The sequence below is a fragment of the Betta splendens genome, chromosome 22, assembly GCF_900634795.4.
Source record: "Betta splendens chromosome 22, fBetSpl5.4, whole genome shotgun sequence".
In the NCBI taxonomy this organism is placed as follows: Eukaryota; Metazoa; Chordata; class Actinopteri; order Anabantiformes; family Osphronemidae; genus Betta; species Betta splendens.
The window spans coordinates 7030333-7049737 of NC_040900.2; the positions used below are offsets into that span (position 1 = coordinate 7030333).

The window sequence follows — 19405 nt, forward strand, 5'->3', positions numbered from 1 at the left end:
GAAGTAACTGACACAAAGTACATTTTAAACTTCATACTGGAATCCATTTATTTTACAGATGGCAGAGAAGTCTGCCAGAGAGAAAAGGCACATTTTCATGTTATAAGGACTTTTTCTTGACCTAACAGAACAATAGGGAGTGTGTCTGAAAGAGCAAACTGAACATACCAACCTAGGACAAACTAATACAGTACAACAGGACATGAAAACGCTGCCCTTTACATATGGTAAGTTACTGCTACAACTAAAACTACTCAGAGTAGGAGTTGCCTGTATCTTAATAACAGCAACATGTAATCTGCTCTTTCAGATTCAACCTTGCTCCCATCATTGATCAATATGACTTGACAATAATTTAAAATGAAGTTTTTTTCATTGTTTTAATGTGCTGATCATGAACATAATCAGATGAAGTATCCAAGTGCTGCTTCTGGTGGAGTGGTGCACGCAAAGACGACCAGTGACATACGACAGGCTACCAAACCTGTCGTTGCGTGGTCTCATTTAAACGGAGACGCGATAACCGTCTTCAGATTAGTGTGGAGACACTGGGCGTGTTTCACAGAGGAATGTTGGCATGTTTCTTCCAAGGATTCACTTGCTTCTTGCTGGCCAGCACTTCCAGATCCCTGCAGATCCTCTTGCGTGTTGTTGACGGCTCGATTATGTCATCCACGAAACCTGAAACAAACATTTGCAGTGAGTGAGGGGAATCTATGTAATGTGCTATAGGCGTCATGGAGGAAATCAAAGAAATGGAGTCTGCTGTACCTCTCACAGCAGCTGGGAAGGGGTTAGCAAACTTCTCCACGTATTCAGCCTCTGCCTCTGCTTGGTTGTCCTTCCCCCTGAAGATGATCTGAACAGCTCCCTGAGATGAAAACAGAGATTAGTCGGGTGGAAAAGCAGATGAGAGACAAACCGAGTCTGGGTCTTGGTACCTTGGCTCCCATGACGGCGACCTCGGCTGTGGGCCAGGCGTAGTTTACGTCTCCTCTCAAGTGTTTGGAGCTCATCACGTCGTAAGCTCCTCCGTAAGCCTGAAACACACCGAGCGTCAGATCTGTGCTTCATCCGAAACATTCTGTCCTATTTCAAGCACACCTTCCTAGTGATGATGGTGATTTTTGGGACCGTGGCCTCAGCAAAGGCAAACAGCAACTTGGCTCCATGTCTGATGATGCCTCCATACTCCTGAGCGGTTCCTGTAAATGACCATCACAGTGGTTACAACTGAAACATGTTGCTGTATCAATACATGTTATGTAGGAGCTTTATATTCAGATTCTCTAAGCATTATACAGGCAGATAGTTGCATTGCTCCATACTTGTTGATATCTAATGTGAGATGTTTGAGATATACCTGGCAGGAAGCCTGGCACATCCACAAAGGTGATAATAGGAATGTTGAAGGCATCACAGAAGCGTACAAAGCGAGCTCCCTTCACCGAGGAGTTGATGTCCAAGCAGCCTGGCACCCAACAGAGTTTAGGCAGTTTCAACCCCATAGTTTAGGATTCATCAGACAATGATTATATTACAACGTATTTTCTATCACTTGCTGTTCACACAAAAACAAAAGGAAAATAGAGAGAGAAATCCAATTAATCTGTTGTCTTTACTCACCAGAAGCCACTTTGGGCTGGTTACCCACAATCCCCACGGTGCGGCCGTTCATGCGGGCAAACCCCACCACAATGTTCTTTGCGTAGTTGGGCATGATTTCAAAGAAGTCTCTCTCATCCACTATCTGTGCAGAGGCACATTGAAATTGTGGCAGAAATCACATAACATGCATTTCACACATTAGCTTCGGGGTTCTTCCACATACTGCATGAATGATGTCCAGCATGTCGTAGGCTTTGGTCGACTCAAATGGGACGATGGTGTCCAGTGAGATTACCAGACGATCGCTGGGAATTAAATGAAGACAGACATTCTCCATTTAGGAAAAAACTATTTGTTGCTCAGACGATTGGAGTTCACGGTGATCTGTTACCTGGCGTCATGGCACTCCCTGATGGGGGCAGGATCCTGATTGCTCAGTGGGAGGAAGTTGAAGAACTCTCGCAGGTTGAGAAGGGCTTCAACATCGTTCTCAAATGCATGGTGAGCCACGCCTGAGGGCAAGACAACACAAGACCCTTTTACATCCCGAGAAGCAGGTATAAATTTTAATTCTCCAGCAAAAGTGTCTCTTTTTAAAAAAGAAAAAAAAAATTTCCATGCTAACTTACCAGATATGGAGGTGTGGGTTTTAGCTCCACCAAGCTCCTCTTGAGTAACATCTTCATTCGTAACAGACTTCACAACATCAGGTCCTGTGATAAACAGGTATGATGTGTCCTACACGCACACACACACATATACACACACACAAACAAATCAGACACTCACTTCCTAAGGAAGTACCACTACTGGGGTTCAGTACATACTGGTACATACTCCTGTACCTTAACCATGAAGGTGAAATCTGTGAGGGCAGGTGAGTAGACAGCCCCTCCCGCACAGGGACCCATGATGAGGGAGATCTGAGGGATAACGCCCGAAGCCATGACGTTCCGCTGAAAAACAAAAAGTTCCAGTCACATGCATTTGGAAAATATTTACACTCAAGTGCCAGACAGCTGAGAATGTTTTACATGTTTCAATGTTTTATGAGTAGTGACATGCAAACAATCACAACGCACAAGAAAAATATCCGCATAACCAGCCAGGGATTCCACTCCTTCCTGGATGCGAGCACCTCCCGAATCATTCAGACCGATGACGGGGGCTCCAACCATCATGGCTTGGTCCATGATCTGAGCAAAAACACGTCAAATTAGAACATTTGCAAACATTGCTGAAATGATTCTCAGCAGTCACTTTAAGTACAGGTTTGACCAACAGCCTGACAGTCCCCTCACCTTACAGATCTTCTGTGCGTGAGCTCCAGACAAACTGCCACCAAACACCGTGAAGTCCTGAGAAAAACAGAAAAGCACAGAAATGAGAACAAAATACTTGACCTTTGAAACAGCTGCTGTGCAAAAACTAAATATTTGTGTGTGTGTGTGTGTGTGTGTGTGTGTGTGTGTGTGTGTGTGTGTGTTGTACCTGACTGAATATGTAGACCAGTCGACCATTGATCCTGCCTCGCCCTGTCACCACACTGTCACCAGGGAACTAGGGCCGTGACATGAGAACAGTACAATTCATTCTCAACACACTGATTAAAACATGAGTGCACCCTATTAATGGGTGGAACTCAACCACAGTGACCTTAAAAATGGACATATAGCAGGATTATCATCTTTCTAATGGCAGATTGCTCAGGTGTCCCTATTAAAGTGGCCTTACTGATTACCTTATTTCTGTCCTGCTCCATACCGAAGTCAGAGCAGCGATGCTCCACAAACATATCGGACTCCACGAAGGACTCGGGGTCCAGCAGCAGCTCCACTCGCTCCCTGGCTGTCAGCTTGCCCTGTGACAAGCAGCATCATAGCCGTTGTTGTACAGTTACAATTTTATAGGGGATATGACATGAAAGCGAGAGGAGCTGAGATGACATTTGGTCATCTAAAACAATAAATTGACTGTCAAACAGCGTGCATTTTATTCTGTCGGTATCTGTGATCTGATCAGATTATACTGTGAGATCCGATGATGAACTTCTAATCTGCTGGTGGCAGAGGATCGGTGCCTTGCTCAAGGGCACGGAGAGGAGCATGTTTTTGCGTTTTGGCGGACATTACCAGAAAATACCCATGTTTTCGTAACAATTGGGTTGTTGTTGTTGTTATTGTTGTTGTTCTGAAGGTCAATTTTGCGACGGACACTCCAGTAACTCCTGACTTAGAGCCTTTGAGCCAGGCATTCGTTCATCAGCCACTCCACGTGGCCATGCATCTAACTTAGACTGGAATTGCACGTTAACAGTAGACGAAAGAGAATGAACGTTTCGCGTCTTTACCCGTTTGTGCTGTGCATCTATTCTGCTCTGACCTCCCCCGACCAGCGCCGCTTTCCTTTTCTTCTCAATCCTCTCTTTGACAGACAGGTGGCTGACCGAGTACCAGCGGCGGTCCCGTTGCAGGCTCGTCTGCAGCGCCGAAGCAGCGACTGCGCCATGTTTGACCTGCGACAAAGTCCTGAAAGATATCCGTAACCCATTTACCAGCCCGCAGCTGCTGTGAGCCACCCTGAAGGCCGCCATTATTGCTGCGCGTGTTCTCGGATGACAGCACCCGACGAATGGAAGGCAGGAATTGGAACCAATAGTGAATGGAGGCGGGAGCGAGTCCGTAGAGCCAATCAGAAAGAAGGATTTGGAAGGCGGGACATAAAGAGGATCAGGATTTCCTGTAGTCCGTCATCGCCCGTAACGAGTCAATAATACAGAACTTATTTGCTCGTAGTTTCACCATTCAACATAGTTTGTACTGAAATGTAATTTTGATGGGCGTGGTTATGCGCCTGCCTATCACCGGGAAATGTAGCTGTCCAAAAAACGTATTTTAGTGAATTTTAAAAAATGAATTTAAATTCTAACAACAAGCCCTGTTTATTAGCATGCACGTATTTAAGATGTGTTCATTCTAATTAAAAAAGATTCATGAATAGTTACGGTTGCACCAGCAAACAAAATGCAGAAAATATGAAAGGGTAAAACACAATGACAGAAAAACAACTGGTGTCAAATGTATTACACCGAATTATGTAATAAAGTAAAACATTAATTCTGTATAAAACATTTTTAAAGTAGAAAAAGCAAAACTGGATAAATCAAGTTTTGTGCAGTTTATGACAGTAAATAAGGCGCGTGAATAAGAACACGAGGAAGCCCTGTGTACAGAATGTAACCAGGGTAACTGCGGGAAGTCTCGCGTGATGATCATGGCTGTCGAGTAGGGTTGAGGCGAGGAAAAGTGGAAAACCGAATGATTGATGCGTTTGTAAAACGGCTAGTTGGTTATGTTTCAGTCTACGCTCGTCAAGTGTTGTATCAGAGCGTATCGGAATTGCATGCTTTCAACTCGCACTCTGTATTTTGCTCATACGTTTGGGCTATAGGGCGATCCTAGTGCTAGTGATACGGTTGGCTTTTCGCTAGCTAGCGTTAGTTTGGTTAGCCATGCTAACGATAGCTCGTTAGCTTTGTTTACATCAAGTGCGCGCCTGGGATCTGTTAGCTAATTGCTAGCCAGCCTGATCTTTGTGCTTAGCTGCAGCTCGTTCTCCAAGTACTCATCAACGAGGCGACAACACAGCATATTCGCAGGATACTAAATGGTCTCTATGGCGAACATCGACCACCTCTCGAGTAAAACGTTTGGCTGATGTCGCAACCTAACGCTAGCTACATAATGCTAACATTTTGATCATGGACAGTTTGATCAGTCATTGCACTGCAGACTATTGGGCAACGTTTGGGATCATGTGAATAATTCTAACACGTGGTCTGCGTGGTCCAAATGATCAGAATCATAACCTGTAATTTGAGCAACCTCGGCGAATAGAGAAGAATACGAGCCGGCGATGCTAACTTTAGCTTCTCCTAGCCACCTGACGAGCTAACGTGCGCGCTCAGCATTTACAGCTTTACAATGTTTATTGTCTATTATTAATTCAAATGGCTGATTTGATACGCCGGAGTAACCGATAGTTGCTCCGCAATCGGTTCTCGTTCCTCTCATCTACCCTGAATCTTGAGTGTCTGAGAAAGTGTCTGGACATTTTCCCGGGCCGTGTTTCCCCGAGGCTCCAGAGTAAACCGCTATGAACCCCGTTAATGCTACCGCCCTGTACGTGTCCGCCAGCCGGGCTGTGCTGCAGTGTGATCCTCGGCAGCCTCACACGTTCACAGAGATGTACAATCTGCTACACTTCTTCCGACAGTCCCTCGCATGTCATGTCTGTGGTAAGTGTGGTGGAAAATTCTCAGGCTTCCATGTTTATGTGACCTCACGGCGTGATTGGCGTCACTTTTGTGCTACAAATTAGCTTCCATTAACTAATGTGAATAGACGTTTCACATTGTTACTATTCATATTGATTGGTGTCTGTGGGCGTGCGTGCGGTTGACGCGATTTATCATGCTCACCGCTGTGGTCTCCTTAGCAACTGAGGCTGCGCTACAGTCATCTGTCCTCCTGTCAAGATAGATGACGCCTCCGTTGTGGTGCCTGCTGCAGAGCCATGTGTTTCCTTTTCCTGCTTTATTTACCCTCCAATGACAATACTTCTGATCCCTGCTGATGGTTTTTGCCCACCCAATTGTTTTTTGCGTTAGTTAGGTATAGTATTCCTACAAATTGAGCACTTTGGATAAGTTCAGAATGTCAAAGAAACCTTGGTATGTATGGCATACACTGAGTAAAAAGAGGTTGAATAGGAAATGGAAATGTCTTGATTGTTACTGTACTAAAGTGCAAAGTGTGTCAACATCTTACTCTTCTCTTTTTCAGGGAACCTGCTCCAGGATCCCATTTCCTCAACATACCCAGAGTGTCAGCATTATGTCTGCTTGGGCTGCAAAGGCCAAAAGATGCAGTTTAGGACTTCATGCAGCCGATGCAAGGACTATACCTGTTTCCAGGAGAACAGACAGCTCTCTCTGCTGGTCCAATGCTACAGGAAGCTCTGTCTTTATGTAACCCATTCACCATTGCTGCAGTCCATCAGCAGCCATGTAGGAGGGTCTCCAGAGGTTATGCCCCTGTTAGAAGAGGTGCTTATATCATTTGAAGAGGAAGTAGAGACTGATGATTCAAGCCTAGCACCTGAAGATGTGAATCCCCCTGCCCCTGAGTCTCTCACTCCCACAGAGGCGCCGCCTGCACCTGCGGAGCTCTCAGCTGTACCCCAAAGCTCCTCTTCAGACCCTCCCTGTTCTAATGGACCACAGGGATGCAATGGAGAAGTATTAGAAGACCTTGATCCTTCTTCTCCTGAGCTGGAAGTATGTGAACTTATAGAGGAGCAACCACACGCAGGCCTGTCTGTGTCCAGTACTGGTGATCTGGAACTGAGTCTGACCGCTGGTCCTCTAGCCTCAAATCCAGGTACTGTGTGCTCACTCAGGGATGAGGAATCTAGCAGCAGAGAGCTGGAGGAGGGGGAGGTGTTGCTTCTCAGTGTGGAGGAGGTGTTACAGACTTTGGATCCTCTTCGGCCTGTCCGAGATTCTCTTCAAACACAACCAGACAGAATGCACACTCACACACACACAGGCACGAACAGAGCACATGGTCAAATGTTCATTCAGCTAGATGCAGCTCACAACTACACACAACGTCAAACAGACAGGACTAACATGCTGGCAAGTCATGGTGTTCACATACACACATCTTCTTTCGATCCTCCCCCAACTTCCAAGCCCCCACCTGTTCGACTTTATCGCAAACGATCTCGTTCAGAGAGTGACAGAGAAAAGGTGAAACCTCTCCCTATTTCCTCCATCCTGCAGAGCTCATCCACTCCCTCGAACACTCCAAACACCCCTCATGCACTGCACACACAGCCGCCAGCACCTTCTCTAAATGCACCAACACACACATATTCATCTCTCCACAATGGGGTACCTCCCAAACCCAGCCGCCCTTCACCCAACCACAGTAAAGGTGCCCGGAAGCACCTTGAGTCGGGCCCTAAGAAGCCACATACCAAGGCCCGCAGTGGTGGAGGGTCCAAGACTAAGGACAGAAGTCGAGAACAGCGGTTGTTGCCAGGCTGTGTGATTCCTCCACCACCCATCAGGCCTCCCTATAAGAAACCAGTGGAGAAGAAGGGCTGCAAGTGTGGCAGGGCCACTCAGAATCCGTCTGTGCTGACCTGCAGGGGGCAACGTTGTCCTTGTTACTCAAACCGCAAGGTGAGATTGCTTTAGTCTATTTGTTCAGTTATGGTTATGCCAATAAGATATCTTAAGAAAGGTCACAGCAAGAAAAGCAGACCTGTCCTTAAAAACTCAAGAAGATACTTCAAGGGAAGTAAAAGTAAAGTGTCCTCTCTGTTTTCATTCTTTTTCAGGCATGCTTGGATTGTATCTGTCGTGGTTGCCAGAACTCCTATATGGCCAATGGTGAGAAGAAGCTTGAGGCCTTTGCTGTGCCCGAGAAAGCCTTGGAGCAGACACGCCTCACGCTCGGCATCAATCTCACCAGCATCACAGCGGCTGCGGCCCTTCGCAACCCAACAACCACCAGCATCCGCACTAACACACTCCTCAATGTTGCCACAGCAACAGGGACCCCTGTGACCACAGCCTTTCTGTCCCCCAGCCCTCCAAAAGAGCCCAACTATGAGGACAGCCTGGAGCTTTTGATTGGATGAAATGCTGGGACTCTAAGAACAGACAGCTTGGTGCTGATTGAATGTGACGGCTGATCGTTGTGTCTGTCAGATTAACCCGTGCCTCCTCTGAGGGGGGAGGCCGTCCAAAGGCAGCTATAGGTCTGTCCTGTCCTGTAACCTGCTCTTATTCTGTGTTGGAAAATGCTGAGTAGTAAGACTAGCATGGGTGTGCCAAAGCCTTGTGTATTGTGCCTGTGTGCCAGTGTGTATTGTTGCCTGTGTGTAGTTAAACACTTATACTCGGTTCCACAGCTATTCTGTACTCCGGAGGTGCTTTTTGTTTATAGACCACAGACATGTAGGAGGCAATAGGAACTCATAACAGATTTTGTGTTTTGTTAGCGTGTACGCACAATTATAGATTGAAGTATGTGATATTTGTTGCGTAATGACAACAAAGATGGCACCATCATATCTGTCACTCGTCATAGCGTTTTGTGTATTTAAGTATTACTCCATGTATGTTTAAGAACGTCCTAATTCATATCAGGAAGGCCCTTACTAATCTTTAACCCCGTATGTGCTCAAAACTTAATCGTTAATGATTGTCGTGACTAATCAGTGGAGAACTTTTTTTTTCACACAAAACTGTATGCCTCTTCTTTGTTCGTTTTTAAACTCACTCAACCCAAGTACTGTCGGCTGTTAACGAATTTGTCTTAACGAACTTGACTGATGCAGGCATTGTACAGGCAGCAAGATAATGTCAAAGCACTTGGCTGGATCCCCAGTATCTCTGTATGTGAGCGTGTGTGTGTGTGTGTGTGTGAGCGTGTTGTGCGCGCATGTGTGTACGTGTGCCTACTGAGATTGACGGTAATGTCAGTGGGGAGGTGGATGGTGGGTTGTAAGCACTTAGTCCTATTGATTGGCCAAGTCACAACTAAAACCATTTCTTGGTTACCATAGCAATAGGAGCGCCAACAAGGAGCCTCCCAGCTCTCGTGCACACACAGTTGTTTACAGTATTGCATTTACGAACTATAACTGACTGTCTTCTCTTCTGTAATAATGCACCGTTACATTTTGATTATTGAATTGTACATCACTGTGTGTTTAGATAAACTAAAGCCATAGTTTGTCATTATCAAGACAAATTATCCACTTTCTGTGCATTTTGTCCCACAGTTCCATTGTTCTGACTGATTAGAGACCAACTCAGAGACTATTTTTGATACCAAGTGTTCAAGATTTGGTACCATTGTCTTTTGTGTGTGTGTGTGTGTGTGTTTTGGTTGAAGCACCTTGAAGCTCTCCTATAACCCACAAAGTCGTGTTTTGTCTCCGTTTGTGTTTACTGTCTCAGCTGTAACCACGTGTTTCTCAGCCCAGTCATGGCGACCAAAAAGAGACTGAAGGAGAGAGAGGACTCAGGCAGACCAAACAAACCTTGGTTCTCTACTCGTAGACCAGGAAGTAGCAGATGGAGTATAGTATGATCAGCAATCATGACCTATCTTCCTGTGTGTGTATGTTTCAAACTGTTTTTTTGGGCATTACTTGAACCCTGATTAGTTTTTGGTATTGGTTTTTTTTTTATGTAAAAGCTCTTGTTTGAGGATTGACTCTTATTATTGCTGAAACATTCACTGCCATAATATGGAAACATCTAATACAACATGAATTAAATAATAGTTTTTTACTTTTTCAGTTTTGTGTCTTTTTGTGTAAGTGTTTTTTTAAGATTGTAGTTCAACTATTTATTTCTTATTGTTAGCTAAGTGTGTGATCTTAAGTTGTGAGCTAATATTTGCCACCAACCAGCAGATTTTACCTAGTAACACCAAATAACTTAGGGCATGAACTTTTTAAATCAGAGTTAAAGACACATCTTTTAGGATTGTTTATCTGGAAATCTACAAGAAATTGTGATTCAGCTGCAGGAACCTTTATGAACAAAATCATCATAAAAATCACAAAACAAATTTAATACTCGCTCATTTTAAAGCCACACATTGTTCAAGATATTGCACAAAGAAGGTGTTTGTAAACAAAAGTTATTGATTTGCATTTGTAATTTTAAGGCATCTTTTTTACTACACATTTGTAATCAAAGACAGGTGAAGTGTCATGTCTCCAACACGACTGTCTGCTGACAAATACGTCTCTTTGACCTGCAGGCGAAACAAGTCACAGCTCGTGACACAGGACGTCCGCGTGCGGCAGCACACTCAGCAGGGGTCCGGCTGCTCCCTGTCTGTCGGGCTGCGTGTTCTGTTTGCACACCACAGATTCATTGCACTGTAGCCTGTGCTGGAGTCAGCACGCCACACAGCGTGGCTGCTCTCCACCGAGTCCACAGTCTGCTGCTGCAGCTCGGTCGGGTTACAGCCCACACGGCGCCTGCGGAAGTCCCCCGCTCTCCCAGCGGTCGGTCCTTCCCCGGTCCCGTCCAGGTGCTCGTCCCACCAAGCAAACCCGCGACACGTGGGCTAACTCCGGTTGCCAGGTCGTCACCTCCTTATCCCACCAGGAAGGCCCCAAAGTAGCTCGCCCTCCCATCCATCTCCATGGCGCTGGCATTGCTAACGGCGACGAAGAGGCGATCGGCGGGCTGGAGAAACGCGGTACCCGCCTGGTGCAAAGAGAAGAGGCCCGGCTCCTGACCCCGGGGCCAGCACACAGTCCTGGAGGACTTCATCAGGAGGATGGGCACCGGGTAGGAACTCATCTGTGCACCAATCAAGAACAGGATTTCATTTATAAAACGCTGGATCTTTCTGGCAACACCAGCCTCCTTAACTAGCTTACTGTACCTTCTTATAGATATACTGGACAAGCTCTGCTCCGTCCTCCTCCCTCGCATCCCCCATGTGGCCCTTTGCCTCCCCCTCTGTCTCCGCGGCTGAAGGGAGCCTGAAATAGGTCTGAGCGTAGATGTAGTAGAGGCCCGCTCTGGGCACCAGCAGCTCTCCTCCCTTCAGCTCCATGTTCTGCAGGAACGACAGCCCCTTCTGGCCCTCCCACGACCGGACCCGCTCCCCCATGTGGCCCCTGCTGCTGCGTGAACCTGCACATGTGCAAACAGGGATCCACACACGCACGTCACCGCCATGCAGGATCTATTGGCTGAGGATTAGGAGAACTTGACTAGTTCGTTAGTCACACCTTCAGCTGTGGGGGGGTCTGTGGACGAGACCACGCCTGTCACGTGGGCTGCGACTTTGGGGAGCGGGACCACCCGCGCCCCGTCGCTCGCCACAGGCAGCGCTCCTGTAGGTTCGTCTGTCAAAACACGGAACCAGCACATTTTAGTGGGAAAAGTCATACTTCATCCCATTAGCGGTTACTGGCGATGAGTGAAGGCATTGTTCCTACTTTTCATAGCGGAGGAGATCTCGTTCTGGAATTTGTCAGCCATGTTCTGGAAGGGAAACACGCACAGAGACAGAGAAATGATGTCTGAGTAAATGTTTTTTCCCACACACACACACACACACATACACACACACACACACACACACACGTCACTGGCGTGTTTAAACAGCATCAACACCTTCTCTATGAGGTAGTGGAGCTGCTGCGTGACCTGCCAACAGGGATCGCTCCTCCTGTCCTCCGCTGCCGAAGCGTCCGAGTCCAAATGCGGATTTGCATTGATCAGGCAGGACACGCTGCTGCCAGAGAAGCTCTCCTGCATCTGAAAACAGCAACATGCGAGGCCTGCGTGTTTATTACCAGTCGGTTAGAGTCAAGCAAATCACAGGAAATGATCATGACAATTCTGGTCCTTATAATGAAAACAAAACTCATTATATCATAATAACATTCTCTGGTTTACACACACTTGAATGCATTCGACAGGTGTTTATGAGGCGGGCGTTAACCGTGACTCTCAGCCAATCAGAGCGCAGGAAGTTGTTTTTCAGGCCTAACATTTAACATATAAAGTGTGAAACATGCTTTAGGACGTCCCAGCCTCTTTGCTCTAACTATTCTCTCTTCCTCTCATTGTTTTCTGTTATCTACTCGCCCTCCATTCTCCTCACGCATTGTCCACAGTCAGAAGAAATGCTCGCATGATTCTGTTGAACCATAACGCCTCAAAGACATCTGAAATATAGAAGAACTCCTCATTCAGGAACAACAACGGAAAATAATATAGGTAGAGCTTCTTAATACAGTGAGGTAGACATTGTGTTAGGTTCATTCAGGTTGTGTTGTGTATTTTGAGCATCCACCACTGGCCACCACAATGGATGAACTACTGGAGCACATGTGTAAACTGTGAGCCTCCAGGTGGCAGTGCACCAAGAGATTACTAAACTCCAAGGTGGAGGTCAGACATTTGTTCTTTGCTAAGTTTATGTCTAATGAATTGAGGAGGACCGGTCCGTATTTTAAGATTCACTCTTCTTGTCAACAAAAGGAGGCACATCTGGGCTCAAAGCACGAGCGATCCGGGTACGTGTGGTGGCACCATCTCAATATCACAGATGTTGGAGACCAATAAACGGCCATCGGGGCAATGACGACTTCCTGGAACGTCTGTGAATATTCCAGCAGGATTAATTCTAAAGAGGCGCGGACTGCGTGCGCGTCAGAGGCCTCGGCGGAAGCCAGATGTGTCCCAGGCAGCGCGTAGTTCATCACGAAGAGCCCGCTGCTGGACACAGCGAGCAGTAAGCGCTCAACCGAACGGACTCGGGCTCACGCGTCGGACCCGCGCGCACAGCCGCGCGCACAGTTTGCGGAACAGCGAGACGCGCACTTAAAAGGAAACGCGAGGGAGTAGAAAAGCACGCGTCCTTCACCGTTCGGTCCACTTCACACCCCAGGAAAGTCACGAGACCCTTTTTATTATACACTGATAACACTGGGTTTGTCAAGTACTTTCTCCTCAGTTACACCGATTTAAGAATAATCCCCCAACGCCTCACTCCCTTTCAAAATAAACGTCAGGAGCGTTTCCAATTGTATATAAGGCCTTGGTTAGTTTGCGCACTCACCGTTTGTTAAATGAAACCCGGACCAGCGCCGTTCTTACCGTGTTCAGGGCTTTGTTGAAGTACATGAAGCTGACAGCGACCGCGATGGTCTGGACGAGGATCGCTCCGAGTATAATGAGGCCCAGACACTGCAGAGACACAGACATGGCCATTATCGGCGCGTCCCGGAGAGAAGAGGAGGAAGAGGACAAGTCCGATCAGGCTCTGCTGCATTTCTGCTCCGGAGGGAAACGCGGCAGCTTGGAGGTGGAGCACGGAGGAGGCACGGACGATTACGGCAGCCTCAAGATGTCACTGTTATTAAAAAAAAAAGTTCAGGGAGATTTACTGCTGCATAGGCAACTTCGGGACGCGTTCACGTGCACTTCCAAACGTGGGAACTTTTCCGGGACTTGTTGATCTACCGCTAATGCGCAGGAAATAGTTTCCTGAGGAAATGGGATCATTTGAGTGTTTTAAATTAACTTTTAATTTAGTTATCTGCGATACTGCTATGGTTTAGCAGTATTAAAACCACTATACTATAATACTGCACAGTTAGGTCAAAGTCATTTTTATCAGGAGAATCAATTTAGTTACTCATTTACTCTAAATACTAATGAAACTTTTAATAATGAAGTTGTATATCTAACAGACCGAGACCACTTTTATGCTCTGTCTCTGCCACAGCAAGCCTGATCTTTCCAGTTCCCCCCATTTTACATGTAAAATCTTTATGAGGAGCAGACTTCAGTGGTTTTTGTTGTTTACTTCTTTTTTGAGTTCAAAGTAGTTTAAAGGCCAATTTCCCATCATTAGCTATCGTTTGTTTTGGGTTCTGGTTAGTTTTTTTTTTATCCAGTCTCCACATATGGCGCAGCTGAGAATGTTAATTGAATGAATCAGGCAGAGGAAATAGTTTGTGATAAAATAAGTGGGGCAGATTATTAGAGCGTTCGGCCTCTTTAGTCTGAAGAGCCACTGCCTTGTAATGAGTACCTGAAGGCAGCAGCAGCCCAGTATGAGCGTTTGGATACCGGCCTCTGAAAGAAAGATGAAAAGCTGTTTTCCACCTCTTTCCTGCCATTGTGAAGTGGTTTGAGAGAAAGTTAGCCCATAGCTGGCAAGTGACCCACCATTGTTGGAGCAGCAGCATGGTTCTATGCAGCGTTCGGCCCAAGGGAGTCGTTCGGTTTGCCGTCCTCGACCTCGGGTGATTCCTTCAGGTTCCTGTGCTTTCATGGCCTCACCTTTGACCTCTGTTCTATTGTGGTGAAGGCGTTCACGGCCGCTGGGACGTGGCTTACCCTCCCAGGAACCACAAGCTGCTGTAGCGCGTGGAACACCACAGTCACGCACATGCACCGTCGCAGCAGGTGCGCGGTGCCAGGTTCACCTGAAGCCAGGCGAGAACAACATCAGAGGAAGAGACGTATTTATTTCACTTCCTTCTCTGGCCCCGCGCACAATGTGAAGCGATTAGAGGTTCCCAGGCTTGTCAGGCAGGCGCTGAGTGATAACTAAAGGCCGCGTGGCCTCGGGCGGGAAAGATGACACCCTGAGAGACATACCTGTCTACGGTCCCATGGCAAACAGTCACAGAGAGAGAGCAGGAGAGAATGTTTGCTGGAATGCAGTGTCGCGATCAAACCCACCTGCCTAAACCCAGTTTTCATCCTCAGCCTCTTCCCTATGAGGCCGCATCAGCCCGTGACCTTTAACCTTTGTCAGACGTGTCTATGTGCACTATGCTGCAACAGGCTCTGACTTGACTACTTGAGAGATGCTCATTCGCTTTGTCGACAGAGCTGACTGAGAAGACGATGTTTTGAAGCAACCTGGAGCGATTATTGACTTGTGAGCAGAGCATGTAGGGATGAACGTAAACCTGAACACGGAGCAGGAGAGCAGATTCTCTGCAGAAAGGCAGTTTCCCCTTAAGTGAAGACCCAGAAGACATGTAAAAGGCGGATCACAGTCTTTCCACCCTCTTTTGCCCTCCGCTCCTTTTTTCTCCTCCCCCTGAGGCTTCTCCTTCCAACATTCCACTGAGTTAAGTCATGGAACCTCCCTAAATTCCCATCGGCGCGCTTCACCTTGCTTATTGGGCTGAAAAGCGCTACAGCAGCACAATGCCCATGTCAGCGGAAGGGATTTTCCCTGATGGGAAGCAACAGGATGAGAATAGAAGAGGTGATGTTTATCCAAGGTATTATATATAAAAACCAATTGTTTATTACATGTTTATTATGTTTTCATGTAAAAATATCTTTCTGAAGACGCATCAGTGGGACCACTAGAGGGTACCGCTGCCTAGCGTTTGCTGGTGCTGCTGTAGTGAACCAGTGTAACACATTTTTTGTTGTTTGTATTTAGGTTCAATACATTTTTATACAAATAAAACTACACAGAAGGTTGACTTGATGTGTTTTAATGACTTTCTTTATTTGCGGAACATGAAGAAGTGTCCAATGGAATGAATTTCAATTTGAAAAAAGGGATTTGGTGAATCATTTATTCATTCCTGCGGGAGTGCTGGTGGTTCTCTTAGACGTTAGAACGATCTTCTCTCTCAGCGGACTGTAAACTACATGTGGTGGTTTGTGTATACAGTGGGGCAAACAGGTATTTAGTTAGCATGTTCCCCTGCTTAAAATGATGACAGAGGTCTGTAATTTCCATCATAGGTTCATTTCAACCATTAGAGACAGAATGTGGAAAAAAATCTTGAAAATCGTATTTTTAAAGAATTAGTTTATAGATTCCTGCGTAAAATAAGTATTTAGTCACCTACAAACAAGCAAGGCAATACGCTTGATGTGGGGGACATCATGCTTTGGAGCTGTTTTTCTGCAAAGGGGACAGGACGACTGATCTGTGTGTCATTTGACCGCTGTCATTGTGAACACAGATTAAAGTACAAAGTAATGAGTTGAACTTTTGTTATTGACCAAATACGTATTTTATGCAGGAATCTATAAATGAACTCTTTAAGAATCCTACAATGTGATTTCCTGGATTTTTTTCTCACAGTTGAAATGAATCTATGATGAAAATCATTCATCAAATCAATGGCTAAGTAACCCTCCCTCCCCCCACTGTATGTGCAGGTACATGAGGGCCCTGAGCTCAGATCTAGAGGTCTAGAGTTCAAATAGCAACATACAGTGCATTTGTAATTGTATTGAGACACATACACACACACGTTCTAATTCACTCTTACAGGTTGTTGTGCAGCCAGTTGAAGTAGCCTCGGACCGCCCTCCTCCCTACATCAAAGTCATTGGGCCACTTGATGAGGCCGAAACACCCGTGAAAGCCGTCCTCATAGTGGTCGTTGGTGACCGCGACCCCCGCGTCCTGCAGGCGCCGCGCGTACATCAGCCCATCGTCCTTCAACACGTCGTACTCGCACGTGATGACGTACGCACGAGGGCACTTCGCCAGAACCTCCGGTCCCGCCAGCAGCGGCGCCGCCCGCACGTCCAGCAGACCCGGCCTCTCCTTCACCAGCCCCCGCAAACCCTTTCCCACAACCAGAGGCTCATAGTTCTTCCTGTGCTTTGGGGGGAGGAGGGAGGTCCAGTCCACTCTGGACCTCAGCTCTGGGGTGATGAGCGACTGCTCCAAAGAGCTGTGGTTGTTGGCCAGAAACTGGGGCATCAGAGAGAGGTCAATGCCGAGGTACTGGAGCCAAAACTGAACCATGAGAGGCCGGTAGAGGACCGGTACGTCCTTGTTCTGTAAGTACGAAGGCGTGTTGAAGTCCAGAGCCTGGAGCACCGGGTAGATCAAAGCCTGGACGCTGAACTTCACACTCGCGTCGTCGTCTGTGGAAATCTGCCGAATCAGAGTCACACATGAGGCCTCGTCCCTTCACGCTCCCACTGGGGCGGCCTCTCTATGCACCGTACCTCCTGAGCCACAGCAGCCGCCAGGTTTCCGCCGGCACTGTCTCCCGACACGGCCACGCGCTCCGGGTCGATGGCGTACTTGGCCAGAACCTCTCGGGTCAAGAAGTGTTTGGCAGCGGCGAGGCATTCTAGATACGGCACCGGGAAAAGCACCTCTGGATACAGACGGTAACTACAAAGACAAGAAGGTTGTCAGGTTACTTGTATGTCGTCTATGGCCCTGAGGAACTGTCTGAAACCCAGTTAACCCAAGTAGAGAAGCACTTACTCAACGGAGACAACCACAGCATTGAGCTCATCAGAAATCATGCGGGTGATCCGATCATACATCTCTGAGGAAGACAGCGAGAGATTTATATCTGCAGTTTCATTTCTGTCTCAGTGCTCCTTTTATCCATTCTGACCCAAAGTCCGTACTTACTAGCGCTGCCAAAGGCCCAGCCCCCTCCGTGGAAGTACATCACCCCTCTCCTCAGATGGCCCTCCCCTCCAGCCGGGGGCTCGTAAACGCGGACGGGGATGCCGGCAAAAGTGACGTCGCTGACTTTGACTCCTGGCACGGCGCCTCCGCCCGACTCAGAACTGAGCAGCCTGGACACCATGCCCACAAAGCCCTCGGCGTACGGTAGGAGAGGGTTGATGTAGTAGTCCAGGCCCAGACGGTTCTTCAAAGAGGTCTGAAGCCAGAGGAGGAAGAATGTCATGACTGGATACAAACACGAGGTGCGGTGAGATCTTCAGTCTGAACCCTCTCACTCAGTCACCTCTGCTTGTTTGCAGTGCTTCTGCCCCCTCACCCAAAACCCATTCAGACTGTTCCACCAGTCATCTTGCCACATCCAGACACACGTAGGCCTCAAGTTTCCCAAGTCTTTAGTGTCAGCAGATCAGGACATTTGTATGGAGTCAAATAAGTGGAGTCACATTAGATTTGTGGGTGCATAAAACAATCTGTGCGTGCTTAACCAGATTTGTACTTGTACACTTAGTGGGGCTATACCGTGCTTACACTTATAAATTGGGGCATTAATATTGTGCACAAATCGTGGCTAAATTTACAAGTAAAATAACGTGACCTTAATTTGCCTCCACACTGACTTTCTGACTTTTCTTTTAGTAAAGAAAGAGTCTTGTTTGCACAGGCGAGGTGTGTTACTGCGTCAGGGGTCAAAGGTCGCCTTTAATCACTCCCGCCATTATGCAACTGTTTGCATAGTAGCAACAGGAAGAGCATTAACGAGTCTGCAATTCAGATAAATCACAGCATTTGTTTGTTCATTTCCTCACAAGCCACAAAGTTGTCATAAACGCTGCATCACTTTGTGATCTACCTTGTACTCGTGCATGTGGGTCAGCGCTTTACAATCAAAATGAAGCCTGGCAGGTTTGTTGAGGTGTATGTTTGTGTGTGTAGGGTAATAGTTATAAAGGCACATTTGAAAGACACCAAACAGTGAATTACACAGTGTGAGGACTGTGTTGTGCATTTTGGCCTCGATCGCTTCAACAGTTTCACTATCTCTAAGAAATGGTGAGTTACTTGTCGGTAGGATCTTTTAGTAACTCACACACTATTGCAGTTTCTAAAGTGGAACAAAGGGTGATGCGTTCAATTTCCTCATGCTTTTACAGACACTCCCTGGATATTGTGCAAAGTGGCAGCCTGTATTAGAAAGTTAATATTACAGGATTTCTAACCTAAATCTGAATAAACAATCAATGCACTGTTGTGCGACCTGCAGACTGCTGGTGTCCTTTCCTCTGGTCTACATGATCTGCCCATTCTTCACGTCTTACCACTTGCATGATTGTCCTAAATCCTGCGTCCGCCAACATCAACTTCCACGGCTCCTTGATGCCATCAGGCATCGGGACGTACACGTAGTAGGCGACCCCCACCGCCAGAAACACCGCGACCACCGCTGGCAGCAGCCTCATGCTGGACGTCACACCTTCACTGTGTGCACAGGACTGACGACTCACGAAACTTCCGCGAGACAGAGAAGCATGGAGTGAAACGCGTCCTTGCAGCTCTTCAAAATAAAACCACCCTTTACAGCACTTTACTCTGAAAACGCACAAAACGGAAAATAAATCCGTAAATGCTTAACGTCACAACTGTACAGAATAATACAACAATTGCATAGTATTTTAAAGATGATTCTTGTTCAGCACTAAACCCAGTGAAGTACTTTTTTAGAAACTTGACAAGTTATTTTGAAA

The 19405-nt window shown here is 46.9% G+C and overlaps 4 protein-coding genes across 5 annotated transcripts; 1 reads left to right on the forward strand and 3 right to left on the reverse strand.

The window, feature by feature from the left end:
- Positions 1–18: 18 nt before the first annotated feature.
- Positions 19–4322, reverse strand: pccb (propionyl-CoA carboxylase subunit beta). Its single transcript, XM_029138801.3, has 15 exons — positions 3959–4322; positions 3350–3469; positions 3100–3168; positions 2910–2966; positions 2691–2804; positions 2454–2564; positions 2238–2346; positions 2000–2120; positions 1832–1913; positions 1627–1750; positions 1364–1471; positions 1105–1205; positions 942–1040; positions 772–871; positions 19–681 (listed from the first exon to the last, which is right to left on the reverse strand). The coding sequence occupies exons 1-15, from the start codon at positions 4199–4201 to the stop codon at positions 560–562; spliced, it is 1680 nt and encodes a 559-aa protein (XP_028994634.1). The 5' UTR covers positions 4202–4322; the 3' UTR covers positions 19–559.
- A 525-nt stretch (positions 4323–4847) lies between these two features.
- Positions 4848–9990, forward strand: msl2a (MSL complex subunit 2a). 2 transcript variants are annotated; one of them, XM_029138800.3, is made up of 3 exons: positions 4848–5905; positions 6453–7858; positions 8017–9990. In XM_029138800.3, exons 1-3 carry the CDS (start codon positions 5764–5766, stop codon positions 8317–8319), a joined length of 1851 nt encoding a protein of 616 aa, XP_028994633.1. In that variant the 5' UTR covers positions 4848–5763; the 3' UTR covers positions 8320–9990. The 2 variants fall into 2 exon arrangements, with proteins under 2 accessions (XP_028994633.1, XP_055361366.1); XM_055505391.1 differs by lacking the exon at positions 4848–5905 and adding an exon at positions 5924–6340.
- A 178-nt stretch (positions 9991–10168) lies between these two features.
- Positions 10169–13611, reverse strand: LOC114848365 (tumor necrosis factor ligand superfamily member 10-like). The gene is made up of 6 exons (XM_029138803.3): positions 13328–13611; positions 11837–11980; positions 11659–11704; positions 11449–11565; positions 11097–11350; positions 10169–11011 (listed from the first exon to the last, which is right to left on the reverse strand). The coding sequence occupies exons 1-6, from the start codon at positions 13439–13441 to the stop codon at positions 10802–10804; spliced, it is 885 nt and encodes a 294-aa protein (XP_028994636.1). The 5' UTR covers positions 13442–13611; the 3' UTR covers positions 10169–10801.
- A 2474-nt stretch (positions 13612–16085) lies between these two features.
- LOC114848743 (neutral cholesterol ester hydrolase 1-like) lies at positions 16086–19180 on the reverse strand. The gene is made up of 5 exons (XM_029139498.1): positions 18980–19180; positions 17604–17859; positions 17451–17514; positions 17183–17354; positions 16086–17108 (listed from the first exon to the last, which is right to left on the reverse strand). The coding sequence occupies exons 1-5, from the start codon at positions 19118–19120 to the stop codon at positions 16488–16490; spliced, it is 1254 nt and encodes a 417-aa protein (XP_028995331.1). The 5' UTR covers positions 19121–19180; the 3' UTR covers positions 16086–16487.
- Positions 19181–19405: the final 225 nt, after the last annotated feature.

What these genes read in the sequence shown, in the direction of transcription:
- pccb (XM_029138801.3), bottom strand. Translation starts at nt 4,201, where the DNA reads ATGGCGGCCTTCAGGGTGGCTCACAGCAGCTGCGGGCTGGTAAATGGG. An exon ending in TGGAGCAGGACAGAAATAAG is followed by an intron (nt 3,169 to 3,349) that starts GTAATCAGTAAG and finishes TCACGGCCCTAG; the next exon opens with TTCCCTGGTGACAGTGTGGT. An exon ending in TGCTGGACATCATTCATGCA is followed by an intron (nt 1,751 to 1,831) that starts GTATGTGGAAGA and finishes GCCTCTGCACAG; the next exon opens with ATAGTGGATGAGAGAGACTT.
- msl2a (XM_029138800.3), top strand. Translation starts at nt 5,764, where the DNA reads ATGAACCCCGTTAATGCTACCGCCCTGTACGTGTCCGCCAGCCGGGCT. An exon ending in CCTCGCATGTCATGTCTGTG is followed by an intron (nt 5,906 to 6,452) that starts GTAAGTGTGGTG and finishes TCTCTTTTTCAG; the next exon opens with GGAACCTGCTCCAGGATCCC. An exon ending in CTTGTTACTCAAACCGCAAG is followed by an intron (nt 7,859 to 8,016) that starts GTGAGATTGCTT and finishes ATTCTTTTTCAG; the next exon opens with GCATGCTTGGATTGTATCTG.
- LOC114848365 (XM_029138803.3), bottom strand. Translation starts at nt 13,441, where the DNA reads ATGGCCATGTCTGTGTCTCTGCAGTGTCTGGGCCTCATTATACTCGGA. An exon ending in TCAACAAAGCCCTGAACACG is followed by an intron (nt 11,981 to 13,327) that starts GTAAGAACGGCG and finishes TGCTGTTTTCAG; the next exon opens with ATGCAGGAGAGCTTCTCTGG. An exon ending in AGACCCCCCCACAGCTGAAG is followed by an intron (nt 11,351 to 11,448) that starts GTGTGACTAACG and finishes GCACATGTGCAG; the next exon opens with GTTCACGCAGCAGCAGGGGC.
- LOC114848743 (XM_029139498.1), bottom strand. Translation starts at nt 19,120, where the DNA reads ATGAGGCTGCTGCCAGCGGTGGTCGCGGTGTTTCTGGCGGTGGGGGTC. An exon ending in CTGGGCCTTTGGCAGCGCTA is followed by an intron (nt 17,515 to 17,603) that starts GTAAGTACGGAC and finishes TGTCTTCCTCAG; the next exon opens with AGATGTATGATCGGATCACC. An exon ending in CGGCTGCTGTGGCTCAGGAG is followed by an intron (nt 17,109 to 17,182) that starts GTACGGTGCATA and finishes CTGATTCGGCAG; the next exon opens with ATTTCCACAGACGACGACGC.